At 38.9% G+C, this 17922-nt stretch overlaps 2 protein-coding genes, 1 long non-coding RNA gene and 3 other non-coding genes across 7 annotated transcripts in view; 3 read left to right on the top strand and 3 right to left on the bottom strand.

Moving 5' to 3' along the window:
- LOC111605395 (SET and MYND domain-containing protein 4) overlaps nt 1–16343 on the top strand; it is a 36637-nt gene extending 20294 nt beyond the window's left edge. Inside the window, exons 3-7 of one of the 2 annotated variants that reach the window (XM_023323894.2) lie at nt 13008–13315; nt 13375–13570; nt 13627–13992; nt 15010–15252; nt 15312–16343. In XM_023323894.2, the coding sequence (XP_023179662.2) occupies nt 13008–13315; nt 13375–13570; nt 13627–13992; nt 15010–15252; nt 15312–16182 (1984 nt within the window). In that variant the 3' untranslated portion in view covers nt 16183–16343. Of the gene's footprint in view, nt 1–12782; nt 13316–13374; nt 13571–13626; nt 13993–15009; nt 15253–15311 lie in introns of those variants that run through there. The other variant, XM_023323895.2, reaches the window with a different exon arrangement.
- On the bottom strand, nt 4238–4309 carry Trnat-ugu. Its single transcript has one exon. It is a non-coding gene; the product is annotated as a tRNA-Thr (tRNA).
- Nucleotides 9757–10836, top strand: LOC111605400. The gene is made up of 3 exons (XR_002751799.2): nt 9757–9903; nt 9961–10559; nt 10614–10836. It is a non-coding gene; the product is annotated as an uncharacterized LOC111605400 (long non-coding RNA).
- Trnat-ugu lies at nt 11720–11791 on the top strand. Its single transcript has one exon. It is a non-coding gene; the product is annotated as a tRNA-Thr (tRNA).
- On the bottom strand, nt 12416–12487 carry Trnat-ugu. The gene has a single exon. It is a non-coding gene; the product is annotated as a tRNA-Thr (tRNA).
- Nucleotides 16344–16354: 11 nt separating the features above from the next.
- On the bottom strand, nt 16355–17079 carry LOC111605399 (mucin-2). The gene is made up of 2 exons (XM_023323899.2): nt 16598–17079; nt 16355–16517 (listed from the first exon to the last, which is right to left on the bottom strand). Exons 1-2 carry the CDS (start codon nt 17013–17015, stop codon nt 16399–16401), a joined length of 537 nt encoding a protein of 178 aa, XP_023179667.2. The 5' UTR covers nt 17016–17079; the 3' UTR covers nt 16355–16398.
- Nucleotides 17080–17922: the final 843 nt, after the last annotated feature.

Below are 17922 nucleotides of genomic sequence, written 5' to 3' on the forward strand. Positions count from 1 at the left end.
TGTGACTGGCGCGACGGCTACTTGAGCACTGACTGAATGTGCTCAGCAGCGACAAGAGCAATAGTAGCAACAGCAGCAGCAGCGGCAGCGCAGCTACAATGTTAGCAGGCTGAGCAACTGTGCGAGGGCACTTACAGTAGTTTGTCTCTTATAATGCATGCAGTGCGTTCATGCGTGAGTTAGACTTATTTGATACTTCATAGATAATGAACCAAATATTCTTTGAGTAATATTATGATGAATCAATGTTTTAGTTTAATGCTAACATGTATGTGTGTTGAGTAATATACGTTTCAACGGAATGATGACAAAACATTGGGAGTTTTTTCTCTCACTAAAATGGACTTTATGATTGATTTATTATACTTCAAATATGGCAAACGAATTGCTTGCGCTTTCTAAATGTTGTTTTGTTTAACATATACACATACGTGATAAAACCGGTTTATTTTAACGATTTGTTTATTTCTGTTTGGAATGTTTTTATTAAGCTCTACGTTTTGCTTTTGTTGCTCTTCTTAAGTTTAATAACAAAAGTCTATTAATTTTAAGCATGTAAGTAATGTTTCGATTACATTTCTAGCGACTCTCGCCATGTGTAATGCATTCGCTCTGCACTCACTCTGCGCTCACTCTTCGGTCTCACTCTCTCTCTCTCTCTCTCTGCTTTTTTTGGTGGTGGGTTTTGTGAGGAGTGAGCGACTTAAGTGAGCTGCACGAATTAGACCTAGACAATGCCTCCTCGCCTTTGACTTAAATGAAGAATACTTGATGAAATATTTGTAGTTAATAATATTGCAGTGCATTGAACTCACTGCCTCCTCCTCTGCCACCTCCCCCTGTCGCTGAAGAATGCATCTTTGGCAGGAGGCGTCTCCTTATTGTGACAGCTGGCAACGATTTGAGATTTTTACGATGCACGTCTTAAATGCGTATTTCCGTGCCTGGAAAATGTGTTCCAGTTTCGAATCGATAAACCCATTGACTGGCAAGGGTGGAGTACCCCTGTGAAGTGGCTCTGGCATCTGAGATACGACAACAGATCAGTGCGCGCTCGTGCGCAAAGTCAATTAAAATGATCACAACAACCCAAACAGCAACCCTTCCCCTTGGTGGTAGCGTGTGTAGGGGGTTGTAGTAGTCGCTGGGTGTCAGGCCGGCGTTGATTACATTTGCCCATTAAAAATCATTAAAAACAGACGCGCAACTAACAGACATAAATCAAAAAACCGAAAAAGGAAAAAAAGGATGCACCAAAAATGCCAAAAGGTCCTTTCGCATGCCGCGCACGCGCTTCAAGTGCTGCCCTCGCCCGGTGGGTTTGTTTTTTAAGCTTTCGATTAGCTAATGTTGCCGCCCATAAATCAAAACTCGCACTGAAAACAATGAATGCTGCGGGTACATTAAAAAGTGTGTAAAAAGAGAGAAGAGTGAACCGTTAGTTTGTTACCAAATCAAAAACGGTTTATTTTGCTTATGAATTGCCAAAGATGAATGAGTTCGTTGCTTGAGTCTTTCGATTCTGTTTAGCCGAGTGACAAAAGACCAAGAGCTGCTGTCAGCGATATATGTGTATCTGTGTGTGTGTGTATGTATATCTATGTTGTGTGTGTAGATCATAAAACAACAGACACTTCTTCGAGGATGCCACGTCGAAGGGGGCAATCACTTGTCGCTGTCATTCCACCAGCCACTTTTTTATGGTTTTTCTTTTTCCCGAAAAACAAGCAACGTAAACATGAGTGCTAGGAAAATCTCAGACAGAGACAAACCACTGACAGTGGTTTCCACTTGCCATTGATATTGAAAGCGGACCAAAGGCTACAACAAAAATAATTGTAATTCTGTTTTCTTTTCTCTTTTGTTTTTTCCGGGCACTTGAAACAGGACGGGGTCTCTGTCTGTCTGTGTCTCTGTGCCTGGCAGAACTAATTTATGCTCAATGACAATGTGTTGCCTGGCCGCACTTTCGACCTCTCGGCCGACCCTTGTTTTAAACCAATTAAAACAATTTATGCGTGTGATACTTCAGTTATGCAGAGATGCAGTTTTCACCCCACAGTTGAACGTGCGTCAGGTGCTTTTTCCCATTGCCATTGCCATTCTTAGGCCCTGTTGCCATGTGCATGTCCATGAAATATAAAACATTCTCTGAGCGCGCCACCATAAATTGTGTCACTAATGCAATTTCGCAATTAAAGTGCAACAAGAAAGCAAAGATATATAATCGTCTCATTATAGCTGTCATACTTTTCTGCTGCTCGCGATAGAAACTTTAGTTGCTTTGCCAGGTAAAGAGATCTTATCTAAAGTAGGAGAAATATTGAAGAAGTTTTATTTACGGTTCTTGCATGATGTTGCTTAGGTTCGTGCGCTCAGGTTTCTCACCTGAATGAATTTGTTGATATTTGTTGGAACAAGAATCACATGTCAACATAATCTTTTCTTTATTTCTACCAAACATTTTCTCAACAAAATAAGCTTAAAAATTGAGTAAATATTAATATTAATAAATATTAATATAATCTGAATTCCCACTTTATAATTTATACTTAAATATTTGGATTATATTAAAATGTTTTTATTGGTATGTCAACTGTTTGGGGGTATTATTTACTGGCTGTAACTCAATATAGCCATAATTCAGTGTGTTATAAATATTCTAGATTTGCTTGTGTCAAAACTTGTTGATAGATAAACTATTTTATATATGATATTTGGAGAGCTCTTTCTTTCTTCTAGCTCTTCGGATATATTACAGCAAATAGCAGGCTTTCTTTACAACTGTTTTGTTATCAACTTTAGGTTGGACTTGAGTTTTTTATTATGATTGGAATTTTGAATGTTTTATTATTCATTAAGTTGTTTTTTTTTCTTTGGAACACAAAATACTTTTTCATTTTATATAAATGAATAATGATTGATTGCTGCCTTGATAAGAGCGCCTAATGAAGTGCGTAGATCTGTGGGCTGTGTTCGAGAGAAAACTTTATGAATTGATTAAACATTTGTGTGCTTTAGCTAATACTTCAGCATAGCTAATAAGGCAACTGCTCAAAAGTTACTCAAATTAGTGAGTCTATTTAAAAGTCAGCTATACTCAATATATGTTTTATATGTATATAAATATTGTATTTATTTTATTCTAATATTGAACTGTATTTAGTAGACTTACGCAAGCAACATTTAGAGAATTGATTGAGTTAATGGGACTTAATTATAAACTAGATTTAGCTACAGAAAGTGAATAGTGCGAGTATTTAATATAGATGTATTAATATTCGAAACATACATAATAAGAGTCTATAAATACTTTGTAGACAAACCTTTATTGACTCTAACGATAGAAATTATAAATTTATTATTTATAAATAGATATATTTATAATAAATATATCTACTAGGAGGGTAACTGCCATTAGAGAAATATCAAACATTACCTAACTCTGAATACTACTGTTTAATACTAAAAAAGATCTTATAAAGAACTTGTTGATTTAGCATGTATTTCATATATATATATATTAAAATTACTCAATATATGTACTTATTATAGATACTAGATATATTTGTTTTAAGTACTAGATATGCATGCTATGAATACTAGATATAGTATATAAGTAATAGATGTACCAATTTTAAATACTAGATATACATACTATAAATACTTCATATACATATAAATATAAATAGAGATACATATAGATACTAAATATATTTCCTAAAAATACATATTATAAATACTAGATATCCATACTATGAATGCCAGTTATAGTATATAAATACTAGATAAATATAATATAAATACGTGATGTATCAATTTTAAATACTAGATATACATACTATAAGTAAAAGATGTTTATATTAGAAATACTAGACATAATTTTAAATACTTGATGCACATACTATAAATACTAAATATACATTTAAATATGATATATGCATATAAATATATTTACTAAAAATACATATTAATAAATACTAGATATACTAATTTTAAGTACAAGATATATTGAAAAATATACTAGATATACATTCTACTAAATAAGTATATTAATACTTCTTTTAAATACTAGATAAGCATTTCATAAATTCTATAAAGATGACTTCCTTTACGTACTAGATAAACATTTCATAAATACTATAAAGTTGACTTCCAGTTACATAGTTTCTCCTGTCACTAGCCACCAGTAATTAGTATCAATAAAAAAGAATCTTCCTGGCAAACTCCTTTCAGTTGCCTCCTGTGAGGATTGAACTCACGACCCCTGGTTTACAAGACCAGTGCTCTGCCACTGAGCTAAAGAGGCGTCTGCAGAAGAGGCGCTTAAGTAGCGAACTTGTGCCAAAAATTGCCTTGCCTTGTTTCGTGTCGCGTTCATATCTTGTATCTTGTATCTTGTATCTTTGCAGGTTGTATCTGGCGCGAACACATGTTGACACAGTTGTCGCCTGCTGCTGATAACTGTTTTAGCATGCATTGAAATACATATTGATATATATATAGATATGTATAGTCTGAGCAAGGTCAGACAAAAGACCGGATATTAATTTTTCAAAAATTACACACACACACGCACGCACACACACTTAAATGTTATTATTATCTTAATAATCATCATCATCAACGCGCATCGGAGTCGAAGTTGCCTCGGGCTGCGCTTCAGTGGCCCATGACAATTAGGGCCATAGAAATTCGGCATTCGGCAGGCTCCTCACCTGTTAGTGTAAGTGAAACCTGCAATGGAATTGAAGATGCAGACGAAGTTGGATGCGCAGATGGAGTTACATCCATTAGGCTTCGAAATGAAAACGACATGCCCAATGAACAAATATTTTCACATCATCATTTTGATTACCGCAGCTTGTTGTTGTTCTGCTGCTTCTTCTTGTCTGTGTGTGTGTGATGTGTGTGTGTTCGATTTCAGTTTCGAGGCAGCAGTGCGTGCAAAATGGATCAACGATCTCTGCGCGCTTCACTGACCCATCTTTCCGACCAAATGTTGCGCCTCGTCCCCTTGGCCAAATCCCATTGCCAAACGATTTCATTTGAAGCCTACTTCCACATCTGATGCACACATTGCGGCCATAGAGATATTCACACGGCGCACAGCGGCGCCCTGAACCTCATCCGCTTACCTGGCCCCTGTGCCTTTGCCTTTGCCTTCGGGCCAACAAGGTAATTGCAATTAGGTGAGACAAACAACTGGCGCGTGCTGAGCGCGCTGCCAGAGACCTTAAAAATATATTTGTATATACATATATATATATTTATATATATGTTACCTATTTAGATGTAACAGCTGTTGTACACATTCGAGGCGTTAACTTCACACACTTTATCAAACCCAATCGAGTCAAAAAGGATCTTTAAAGGAGTTCAGCGAAGGCAGCTTATGCCAGACACATGGCTTGGTCTATTCTAAGGCACAGTTAGCAAGGTTTTTCTTTTGAAGAATTTCAAATGTTTTGGCTTAAAGAAAAAGATGTATAAATATAATAATAATAATAGTAATATTAATAATAATAATAATAATAATAATATAAATAATAATAATAATAATAATATAAATAATAATAATAATAAAACGAATAATAAAATATAAATAATAATATTAAATATTAATATAAATATAAACATATATAATAATAATATATTAGCTTTAAAACTCTAGAAAATAAAATGAGTTTAGAGCTCATTAAACTATAGCAAGAGTCCAGTATCCAGCAAGCCCTATAAAAAGTTCGACTAGGAATTACTCTACAGAGAGAGAGGGAGAGCCTATGCTAGAAGTCTCTCTCTTGCTTACTGCTACAGCATATATATCTAATAGGATATCTAGAGCTCTGCATGGCATGGCCAGCCCATTTCTAGTAGACAATTCACGGCAATAATTTTGAGTATTATTTTATATATTTCTGCGTAGCCTTGCCTATTTTTATAAAGCCGGGTAAAGATTATTAAACACACTTGTTTCTCTAAAGTTCGTTTTTTCTCTGAATGTTTTGAAATCGCATTAAAGCAAAACCGCAAAACGATTTCGGGGCGCTGAGTGCGCATTAATTCGTAGCAAATCCCATTCGATTTTTATTAGCTGCATTTAGCAGCTTAATTTTTTCTCGGTTTTTTTTTTACTGATCGACCCCGGGAATGTGAACAAAGCGGGATTTGGGTGAGAAATTGCCTGATTTAGTGTAAAATTGGCAGCTAACGAAATGAGCTCCGCGCTGACAGCCAGCTAGGCCCATGGGCGGACAGAATACTGCATCAACTGCATAAAAAAGGACGCGAGCGCGAGTCTGCGATGCTGCAATTCGTCACAGGCTGTCACAGGCGAAGGCACTCATCAATCTCCGGGCTCAGGTTGTAACTGTATTAGGGCGAGGCTCTACGATTTACATTCACTTTGTTGCAGGCTTATGCGTCCGGCGTGGTGTGCTGCATGTCCTGCAGCCTTCGTATGCTGCGCACGCGTCGCAATTCGCTTGCAGCTGTCGCCGCTGACGCCGACGCCGACGCCACTCGACACAAAATTGTAGGCCAATGTTGCTGTTGTTGTTGATGTTGCTGCTGCCGCCTTTCAACCCCCTTCGATGTGCAGCATTTGGCATTAGCCTTTGTTTTCCACTTGAATCGCTGCACAGTCGAGAGCGCATTTCCCTTTGTTGCTTTTCCGTCAACATTCAGATTTTTTATTTGGCTTTTCACTCAGTTTTTAATTTTTATCGAGGCTCTTCATTAAATCCAAAACCAAAGAGTTTCACGCAATGCATTAATGAAAACTCAATTATGCCCTTTGTTAGTTTTTTTTTCACTCAGAATTCCCAAGTCCCAGTCGCTGCTCTGTAGTCCCGCCGCGTTGTATTTATTTTTGTTAGAAACTTTCAATCCAAACTAGGAAAACACATGTGGAGTTTGGAACGGAACTCTAATGCCTGGAGGTTAATTTAATTGAATGATTAGAAAACACACAAAAGCAGACCTAAAAAGGTAGCCGAATTCCAATTCACATATTGAATCATAGAAATTACGCGCTTGCAACCAATTGAGCGTTACTCACACAGATTGTGAATCGAACTAAGGCAAAGATTGACAATTGAATTATGCCAGATGTCGCTGTGAAAGCCAGCTGACTTTATTGAAGCTTGACGCAGGAGGAAAGCTGTCGAGGAACTATAGAGAGCAAAGAGCATAGACTCATATATGTCTCATATTTTCACACAAATTTCATATATACCTATATACATATAACAGCATATATATATACATATATAGCATATATTGTATATCATATATTAAAAGTGTATCTAAAAAGACTCTGCATCTGAGAACTATCTATTTACGCCTGCAATGCACTATAGTCCAGGTAGTCCTATTTATTTGGCATAAACTCTAAAGCTAGAATGATTAGATGAGCATAGTAATTAATTAATTGATTATATGCTCCAAGCAAGACTGATATTCAGCAGTTAATCAGCAGTTATTTAAAAGATATGTAGGCAATCAAGAACTCTTATTCAGCAGTTGTTCATGACTTATTCAACAGCTGTTTAGCAGTTGGGCAGAGCCATAGCTATAACAAAAGAGCTTTTGGGCCAATAAGAACAGCTAATCAGCAGCCATTTAGCAGCTAGCCAGCACTTATTCAGCACTTATTCATATGTTGAATAGAGTCATAGCAAAGCCATAACATAAGTTTTAGGGCAAACAAGATTTATTAGGCAGCAGCTCTTCAGAACTTATGCAGCACTTATTCAACAGCTATTATCAGCAGTTATTTAACCAGTAACTGTTATTCACTGCCTATGCAGCAGTTACTCAGCAGCTAAGTAGAGCCATAGCGACACAGCTTTAAGGCAAATAAGAGCTGTTCAACATATGCTAAGATGGAATTTGAAGCTCAGACATATCTACAGTGAAATCATTAAATATATTCATTTAAAGCAGAAACATTTATTTATAGACATTTCCATTATCTTTTATATTATAATTATGTTAGTTTCGATGTTTCTTCAGCCTTACTATAAGCTATTAAAAGATAGTTTCACTTACGACAGTTGCTAAAAAGTGTTTGACCTAAATGCATTGATTTCAGATTTTATTATTTACTTTTATAGTGATATACAATGGGCATTTAATAGTGTGTTATATATGTTAATATATCATGCACAGCCCATAGATAATAGATAGGTATTTGGTTGTAAAACCTAAAAAACAAATAGGACAGTTGTAGTCGGGTGTGACTGACTAAAAGTTACGCTAAGGTTATTGGCAGATCTCCGGAGTTACAAGTTGTAAGACTTATTCAAATTGGCAGTAGGTAAAGATCAATAAACCCTTTTCATACAAGCTATAATAGAACTGTTGCTTTTAATAACAATAGCTCAACTAATTTATCTGCTCAGTATTGATCATAATCTCTGGGTTTATTGTATGAAAATTTATAGAATTGGAACTGTGCATAAAATTTGTATAGAAAACGCATTAGACAATGCTTCGATCTGATTTGTTTGTCGCATGTATCAGACATACATTTGATGTTATTCTATAATATATGAATGCATTCAAGCTAATGACTAACGAGTGTTAAGAACACACTTTAAGCTGTTCTAGAAATATTTATGTATTCATAATAGCCTTTGAGATAATTGAGCATAATTAAAATAAATAAATTAAATGGATCGACCAAAAGACAAACTCTGCTTCAGGGCTGAGCCATTAAAATCGATTTCTTGGCTTAAGTCCATTGAGCTGCAATTGAATTGTTTCGATGCGATGTCTATTCAATGTCAGCAGAGTGATTCGATCTCAATTTGAATAATGTGAACGTGTCTGTGTGTGTCAACGGAGATTTCAACTTGAACTCAAATTTATTTAAATGATCGTTTTAAATTAATTAAGAAGCGCAATTAAATTTGCATCGCCCGCGGGGCGGGGGACCGAAACTAGTTTGTCGGCTTCAGCAATACGTTTTTACATATATGTACCGGAGCCATAAAACATGCTAAAAGTGTTGTTTCTTGGCTTCGGGCTGAGCCACACACAATGGCTGGCCCAAATGGTTATAAATTATTTATGACGGCTCAAATGTCAAGAGCCATAGCTCAACGCCCACAAGAAGTGACATTTTGCATTTGGGACTACGACTCGATTGGCTAAAAATGTTTCAATTATGTTGCAATTGGACTTAACAATTTAGTTGAGGCCTTTGATTGCTTTGTCTCCCGTCCATTTGTCTACGCTTTGCGGCTCTGGGCGGGGTCCATACACATCGAAGCCACAATAGAGTGCACTTTTAATGGCACTGAATACAGGAAGTCCGTTGCTTAATAACAATGACAAACTGAGACAACGAAATGCGCACGAAGAGCAGCAGATACCCTAAAAATCCACAAAAGATTAAAATTTTAATTGGGTTAAAATGTAATAATATTTGACTGTCTATGCAAGACTTGAACCTACGCACCAAAGTGCAGGTGTCTTCGCCTTCTGCATACAAAATTAAGTCTTCATATCTATGTCTAGAGGTTATTATGAAAAAAAATTGAGATATTCAAGAAAAAGTTTATAATTATATTAGGTTGAGTATTTGGGCATATATATTTCAAATTTAAGGTCTTTAGCTCTCGTAGTTCTCGAGATAGACGCGCAAGCAGTTAGATAGATAGTCCGAAAAATCTGCGAAAGATCTGTCAAGCCTTCTTTAACCAGTTACATAGTTGCACACTCAACTAATATACCCTGCTTACAGCTTTCCAAGGTATAACTAGTGCAGTTTTTCAATTGCAACGGAAATTTAATGAAATTTTTGCACAATCAAGAATCGAAAACGAAGCAAAAACTGTAATTAACTGACGGCAGTCGAGTGCATTTAGTTGGGGTCCAGCAGCATTTAGAGAGTGGGTAGGTAGGTCATTTATTCCACGTGAATTTGCATATAAACATCAGTATAATAATCAGCGAGGGAAAGACATCGTGGCTCACATTCACAATCCGGCACAATGCGCTACAATTAGGGGTAGCTGAAGAGGAATGGGAAGGGGAAAGGGAATGACGACTGCTGCTGCTGTCGAGAGTGATAAATATTTTGCGCCTGAATGACAGGCCATAAAGAGCGAGAACTCTATTGATAATGCTGCGTGGTTCAATCAGACTTGTAACAGTGATTAACAGGACGCATCCTTTGAGTGGCCAACTGACTGTACTGCACAACAACAGCAACAACAACAACTACGACAACTGCAACAACTGCAACTGCAAGTGACAGCTGTCGGATTTGGTGTAAGCATCGTTTATTTGCGACTTACATAGATTGTAGTGCTTCGTCGGGCCCCTTTTGATTGATGATGACTCGAGCAAGCGCTTTTGACATGTTGTCCAGTTGCCATTTCGGCTGACAACAGCCACCCTTGCGTTCGCTTTCCAACACTGACAAATACTGTAAAGGGTTACAATGCCAAAGTCAATACCGCGATTCAACAGCTTATGAAATTACCATACAGCCATCGCCATTGCCCATTCACCGATTCGCCCTTAGGCTGGCTACGTCCTCTTTTGAGGTAAGTTCACGGTTTCGATATCGCGTTCCCTTTGTGCATAATGCATTTTCACAGCGGTCTACCACCCCGAAAAGAAGAAACAGGCGAAAGTGGGCGTTGTAATGTTGACACTGTAATTTACGCATTTCTCCTTTTATGCGACACGCCAAATTTGCATAACGCATCCAGCTTCAATAGCGAAAGGGCTGTCGCATCGTAACTCGATATGCGAGCAGACTGCATATTACCTTTGTTACTACAATAGCTCAGAAATTAAATGCTTTTCACATACCTTTATGGCCCAAAGTACAGTTGTGGAGGTAGTTACCTGAATGCAGCTGAAGAAAGATCTTTTAAATTGATTTTCTCATTGAAAAACTAAAGATAGATAGAAATATAGCTAGATAGATCTCTATTCTATTGAGAGAATTAGTTTATCTCGTTTGCTTATTCACATTTACTAAGGCTTTAATAATATACTCACTTTGATAGTAATATTTTGAATATTTTGCCAATGAATCTTCTCATTTATTTTCTAATATTTCAATAATTAAAATATATTTCATATAATATATATTCCATATAATTCATATTTTACCTATGTATATTCTATATATAATTCCAATAGGCTGTAACTTCTGACACAGTTCATATCTTCATTTTCACAGTCAACTGGCAATCTGTGGAGCTGCTCAAACATCAGTTAGGTTCCCACGTCACAGTTACAGATATAATAGAATAGGCCCAGGCAGAGTCGCGTTCTTCTTTACAAGTTACCATAACAAATTGCTGTTTGAAAGTACACACTTACACATTGTAGACATTTGGAACATTTCTGGAACCAACTTGTCTTAATTAGTCGAACAAACAAATGCAGAACGCAGAAGCAGCAACTCGACAGCTGGTGTTGGTGGCTTCATTTCCAAGGCAATTGGCTGATGCTAGATAACACTTGGCTTGGCATCAGAGCCGACATCAAATTAATCGCAGATAGCATTAACACGTCTTTAAATTGGCTAATGCCCTAATGGAACTGCGCCGCGTACAGCCAGTCAGGCAGGCAAGCACACAAGCACACTGCCAACTGTTCAAACAGCCCCCGAGCAACGAAATTACGTGGCCAACGAGCGCTGCCGCATGCGCAGATCTTATCAACGTTATTAGCGGGGCGCGTTGCTCATGCCTCTTTAGCTCAGTGGCAGAGCACTGGTCTTGTAAACCAGGGGTCGTGAGTTCAATCCTCACAGGAGGCAACTCGAAAATTATTAATTTTTTATTTATTCATAATTATTTATTAAATAAAATTATATTTATTTTAAATATTTTTTACGGCAATTATTTCTAAAAAATAGTTAAAATTCTTACATTAGTTCAATTTAAGCGGATATAGTCTAATAATAATAAAAATAAATATAATAATTCGTTAGTGCTTATTGTTTGTAATGTGTTTTACTTTATTTAGCTAGTACCGGTTTCCTGTTTTTTTCCGTAATCTAATGTGGTCGTTTCTTATATATTATTTTTATAAGTTTTGTTTATATATATATATATATATATATATATATATATATATATATATATATATAAACAAAACTTATAAAAATAATATATAAGAAACGACCACATTAGATTACGGAAAAAAACAGGAAATATATATATATAATTATACAATATGATTGATAATTTGAATGTGATGATTCATGGAAGATTTTATTTTTGCTTTAAACTTAAACTTAAATCGTGAAATTTCTGAACATATTGTTAAAAATTTGCGTAATTTTAATTGAATTCGAAATAGTATTTTACACTACAATCTTTAACATAAATAAAAAATAAATAATTAAATACATATGTAAAAAAAAACGTTCGAAATAGTTTGCCTCCTGTGAGGATTGAACTCACGACCCCTGGTTTACAAGACCAGTGCTCTGCCACTGAGCTAAAGAGGCGAATGGGGCATGCGCGTCAGATAACTCACATCATATAAAGAGAGTGGCCACCACCGTAATTGACATTTATTTGACAGCTAAATTTAGGCTGCTCTTTTAATAAACTTAACTGTGTTTTCATGTATAAACAACTGTGTAGCTGTAGGTGATGGTGAAATTCCAAAAGCTATCTATGTATTTATTCGTTGTACGGCGTTGCCGGCTGTGTGAAAATCGAAAGAGAAGAGTATCGCAAAGTATTTCGTAAATTTGTTTGTAAACAAATTCTAAATTATGCGCGCGCTCTCCGAATCTCGCATAGAGATCTTTCTCAGCTGCTCTGAATAGCGTGCTGCTTAGATCTAAAAATAAAAGGCCCGACCGTTTTGTCTGGATACCACACGTTGTAGGCTAGTCAGTGCGATTGCAGTATTCAGCGCCGACAGAAGCGGTTCTAAGATTTTCACTACTTGCATAATTTGAGATTTGATAGCTGATTTTCAATCAAATATTGAGCTAACGCCATGAAAATGCCACTTAGCCAGCAGAAGGGCTTCTTTGCCCAATACTATCTGAAGCTACGAGCCGCAGGCGGTGCCAGCTGCGAGGCGGACATAGCCAAGTTGTCAGCATGTGGCACAGATGACGAGCGCGTGGCCTATGTGGACCAGCTGGCCTGGGTGCGAGCAGGCGATGCAGAGCTGCAAGTGCAGCGGGAATTCAATGGAAAGAATGCAACTGCTGCAGCGGAGCTGAAGGAGCGCGCCACGACGGCCTTCAAGCAGAAGAAATGGCTGGAGGCCATGTTGCTCTACAGTAGATGCTACGTGACGTTGCCACATGACAAAAGTGAGCAGAACTCTTATACTTTTCAAAGAACTCTTATACCTGACTTCTACTTATTTTAGTTTCGGAGCGTGCCGTTGCGCTGGCCAATCGCTCGGCCACTTTGTATCACATGCAGAAGCACAGCGAGTGCCTGGTGGACATCAGACGCGCCTTGGAGCTGGAGTATCCCAAGGAGCTGGTCTACAAGCTGTACGAGCGCCAGGCGCGCTGCTACATGGCTCTGAAGGACTACCCGCGCACGATCAGCGCCTTCAAGTGGGCACAGTTCGCAATTGAATTAGATCTGCTCTAACTTTTCGCTTTATACCCAGAAAATGCATCACGGCTTCTGATGAGTCCACGCTGCCGGCTGACAGGCGATCCAAGCTGCATTTGGAGGCCATGACCATGATCAAGATGCTGGAGAAGGATCCACGCACGGCCAAGCAAGCAGCCAAACAGCAGAAATTGAAGCAAGCCAACGCCGCGACTTCAACTCAGGAGCAAGCTCAAACGCTGCCCCACGAAAAGGAGTTCGTTAGCCCTCTGGTGCGCATCGATCAGAATGCGCAGGAGGGTCGATTCGCACGCGCCGCAGCCGATGTGCAGGTGGGCCAGGAGCTGCTAGTCGAGCGTCCCTACGTCGCTGTGCTGCTCGAGAAATACGCTCAGACCCACTGCGAATATTGCTTTGTGCGGTAAGTGAGAGATCAGCTGGAAATTGTTGTGAAGCTGTCAAGTGGGATTTGAGTCTTGGTTACTGTGGATATACAGTGGGCAACTGCTGAGCTTTAGTTGGAATATTTAAAATAAAAGTAGGGAAAATTTAGAGTAAGATAAGAACAAATTTAATGAATGACTAAGAATATTTCTTATATATATATAAAGGAATATACAATATATATGGAATGGTTCATTGATTGTAGCTATATAATGGGCAATATATTAGTATCTATGCAACTATAGGCAAGTAGTCATAAATAATGGGAAATATTAAAGACATCAGCATGTAGAGACTGAGAGATGTACAACGTAGAGCAGTGTTTGCCTTATTCATTGGCTTCTTGGAATCTTATTCTGCCTTAATCAAATTAGTCAATTGAAATATAAGTATACTCAACCGATTTATATAGTATATATCTTTACATTATACATGAAAGAGATAGTTGAATTCACAGCTGATGCAGATTGCAGCTATCAAATTTGTGTGTAAGAGAGAAAAATAGTTTTAAATATATATTCATGAATAACATTAATCAGTTGGTGAAGATTATGAAATAAAACACTCAATCCTCAGTTAAAATTTGAGAGACAAAACTAATGCAGGTAGACCAAAAATAGCATAGCACTTGTCGGAGCATTCTAAGGTTGGGGTATATATTTGTCAGTGTTGCCTTGGGCCTTGGGTGACTGAGAGAGCAATGAAGTTGTTTGAAGTAGGAGCAAAGAGCTTAGGAGCAGTATAGGTAACAAAATTGAATAGAGTAGACATATACACTATATTTATTTAAAATAAAGAATGCTTTTGAATAAATACATAATAATAATAAATAATACTCACCGAATCATAAGCAACACTCTCACAAGTTCTATTTGCTATTTAAAGGTTTTAGTCTTTAAAAGTTTTCATCTCCCTGAAATTCCCTTTATTTATATGTATTACTGATGCTGCTTTTATTTGCTTACTGATAAGAAAAGTATCTTCATATTTGCAGTACTGTAGTGCCAGTGGCCTGTCCGGGCTGCTCGGATGTCATCTACTGTTCGGAGCAATGCCAGCAGAAGGCCGCTGCCAAGTATCACAGATTCGAGTGCGGGCTTTTGCCTGTGATCTGGCGTTCCGGCGCCTCGATCAACAATCACATGGCGCTGCGAATCATTGCCAGCAAGCCGCTGGACTACTTTCTGCAGCTGAGATCCAGCCTGGACGAGCAGCTGTCACTGGAGCAGCTCTTGAGGTTTGCCATTTGCCATGTGCCACTCTCCAGCGTTTGCTGATTCCTGTCTCTATTTGCAGTCTGCCCAAGGACGATTTTCGACGCGTCGCACACCTGGAACGGCATCAGAAGGAGCGGCCAGCATCGAACTTCTTTCAATATGTGCTGATGGCGCGCTTTCTGACCAGATGCCTGCAGGCCGCAGGCTACTTTGGCGGCGAGCCACAGTCAGAGCAGGTGGACGCCATAGGCGGGCTGCTGCTGCGCTGCCTGCAGTTCATTCAGTTCAACACCCACGAGGTGGCGGAGCTGCACAAATACGGGGCCGAGGGCAGGGAGAAGTCCATCTTCATTGGCGGCGCCATCTATCCGACGCTAGCGCTGTTCAATCACTCGTGTGATCCAGGTGTGGTCAGGTACTTCCGCGGCAACACGATACACATTAACAGCGTGCGACCGGTGGAGGCGGGGCTGCCCATTAATGAGAACTATGGTCCCATCTACACGCAGGACAAGCGCGAGGATCGCCAGGCCAGGCTGAAGGAGCTGTACTGGTTCGAGTGCAACTGCGATGCGTGCCTGGAGAACTGGCCACTGTTCGATCAGTTGCCCAGGGATATCATACGCTTCCGCTGCGAGGCGCCCAACAACTGTGCGGCGATCATTGAGGTGCCGCCCACCTGCAACGACTTTATGATCAAGTGCGTCACCTGCGGCGAGCTGACGAACATACTGAAGGGCCTGAAGGTCATGCAGGACACTGAAATGATGACGCGCACAGCCAAACGGCTCTACGACACAGGCGACTACGCCAAGGCACTCAACAAGTTTGTCGATCTGCTGCGCATCATGTACGAGGTATTGGCACCCCCGTTTCCCGACTTCTGTGAGTGCCAGCAGCACTTGAAGGATTGTTTCCTCAATCTGGGAAATGTCTACAACTTGAATTGAACATCAACTGCCTGGAATGCTGCAGTCTTTTAAATAAATCACTCAACTCACAAAATACTGGTGTTTAGTGAATATTTATTTGTAATTGCTGAACAATTGCCCACAATTGACCCAATTAGACATTCAATATATTCATTTATACATTTCCTTAGCTCTCCCGCTCTCTCTCTCCCTTCAGGTATAAGCGTACCAGCTCATTAGCAAATACCCATTATTTTAAATTGCCCAGTTTCCATTATTGCAGCGTCCCTCGTGCAGTTTAGTGCAGCCAGCATAGCTGCTGTAGCTATAATAGCAGCAGCGATAACAGCTTTTCGTTGGCCTCCAGCTGTTGACTACGTAACCGAATCGAAAATATAAATATATATTATATACTATATAGACTCTGATCTGAGAGATTTTGCGCTCTACTTACAACCACAGGTCCAGCTAACATATTTATTTTCAACTTGCTCTTTCAGATAACAGTTCATCTCAGAGTCACTGTCATTCGGGTTCCAGAGCCAGGGAAATTGTGGAGCACTTGTTGGGCGGATGGGATAATGTGGAACGTATGTTGGCGGCGCATAAGTCGGATAAGCTGGCATGTTGTTTGTGGGAAGAGTGGTTGCAGCTGTTGTTGCATCAGTTGTGGTTGTTTCTGTTGTTGTTGTGGTTGTTGGGGCAGGCTCTGTAGCAGCTGCAGTTGTGGTTGTTGTCTCCGCTAACTCTGTTACCGTCTCAACAGTGGTTGTGGGAAAATCAACAGGAAATTCTACAGGAATATCTTGTGCCTGCACTTGGATCAGCAGACAGAGCAGGCATATTAAATTCAACTTCAATTGGAATGACATTGTTTCGGAATACAATTGCTCGTGTTGTCGCGTGCTGCTTGCGTTTCAGACTGATCGTCGAGACGAGCATCTAGTGTTGCGCCCGCTGCGAAAACCGTATTAAATTTACTTAGCCGATTCGTGGAAAACGCATGAGTAATTTGTTTTCGGCTCGCTTAAATTGCAAAACAACAATGCTGTGGCACATTCTGCGCAGTGTTTGCAGCGCCTGCTAATGGCTACTGCCCGCTCAGCCAGTGGGGGCAAGTCGGCCAAGTCTTATCAGCGGTGAAACCCACAAGCGAGTACCGCTTAATTTACTTACCTGCGGGTGGATGAGCACGCGTGCGCGACTTACCTTGTAACATATTTATCGTCGCGTTTTTAATGGAGTTAATTTTGGTATTTGCTGTTGTTGTTGTTGCTGTTGTTTGGCTACAACACCCGCATATGGTGTTGCAGTGTCTCATGACGCAAAAGAACTTTTGTTTTCAATCGCAGTTCGCATGAATGAACAGAGGAAGTTCGTCATATGCAAATCGAACTGTTATTGAACTTCAATTAGCACGTACACTCGCCCAGGGATATTTACATTCACAGTCACCCTCACATGCATTGTGAATAAGCAAAAAATAATTGCAGTTACATTTTATATATTTTGTTATTCATGCATTTTAAAACATTCAACCAAGTGCAGCAGAGTTTGGTCAAGAAGAAAGCCAGGGACTTTTATCTCACAATAATATTCTATCCAAATTACTTAACTGGTAAATTGCCAAAAGATGTCCCTAATGAGTAAATATTCGCACATACCTAAAAGTATGCTACACAAAATTTTCGCAGTAAACGTAATGCTCGAATTTTTTAATTAGAATTGAATGACATGCCTGAAAGTAGGCAACATTATATGGTTGGCCGCTTATAAGAA

This window comes from Drosophila hydei, unplaced genomic scaffold (genome assembly GCF_003285905.1).
Source record: "Drosophila hydei strain 15085-1641.00,03,60 unplaced genomic scaffold, DhydRS2 tig00000060-arrow-pilon, whole genome shotgun sequence".
In the NCBI taxonomy this organism is placed as follows: Eukaryota; Metazoa; Arthropoda; class Insecta; order Diptera; family Drosophilidae; genus Drosophila; species Drosophila hydei.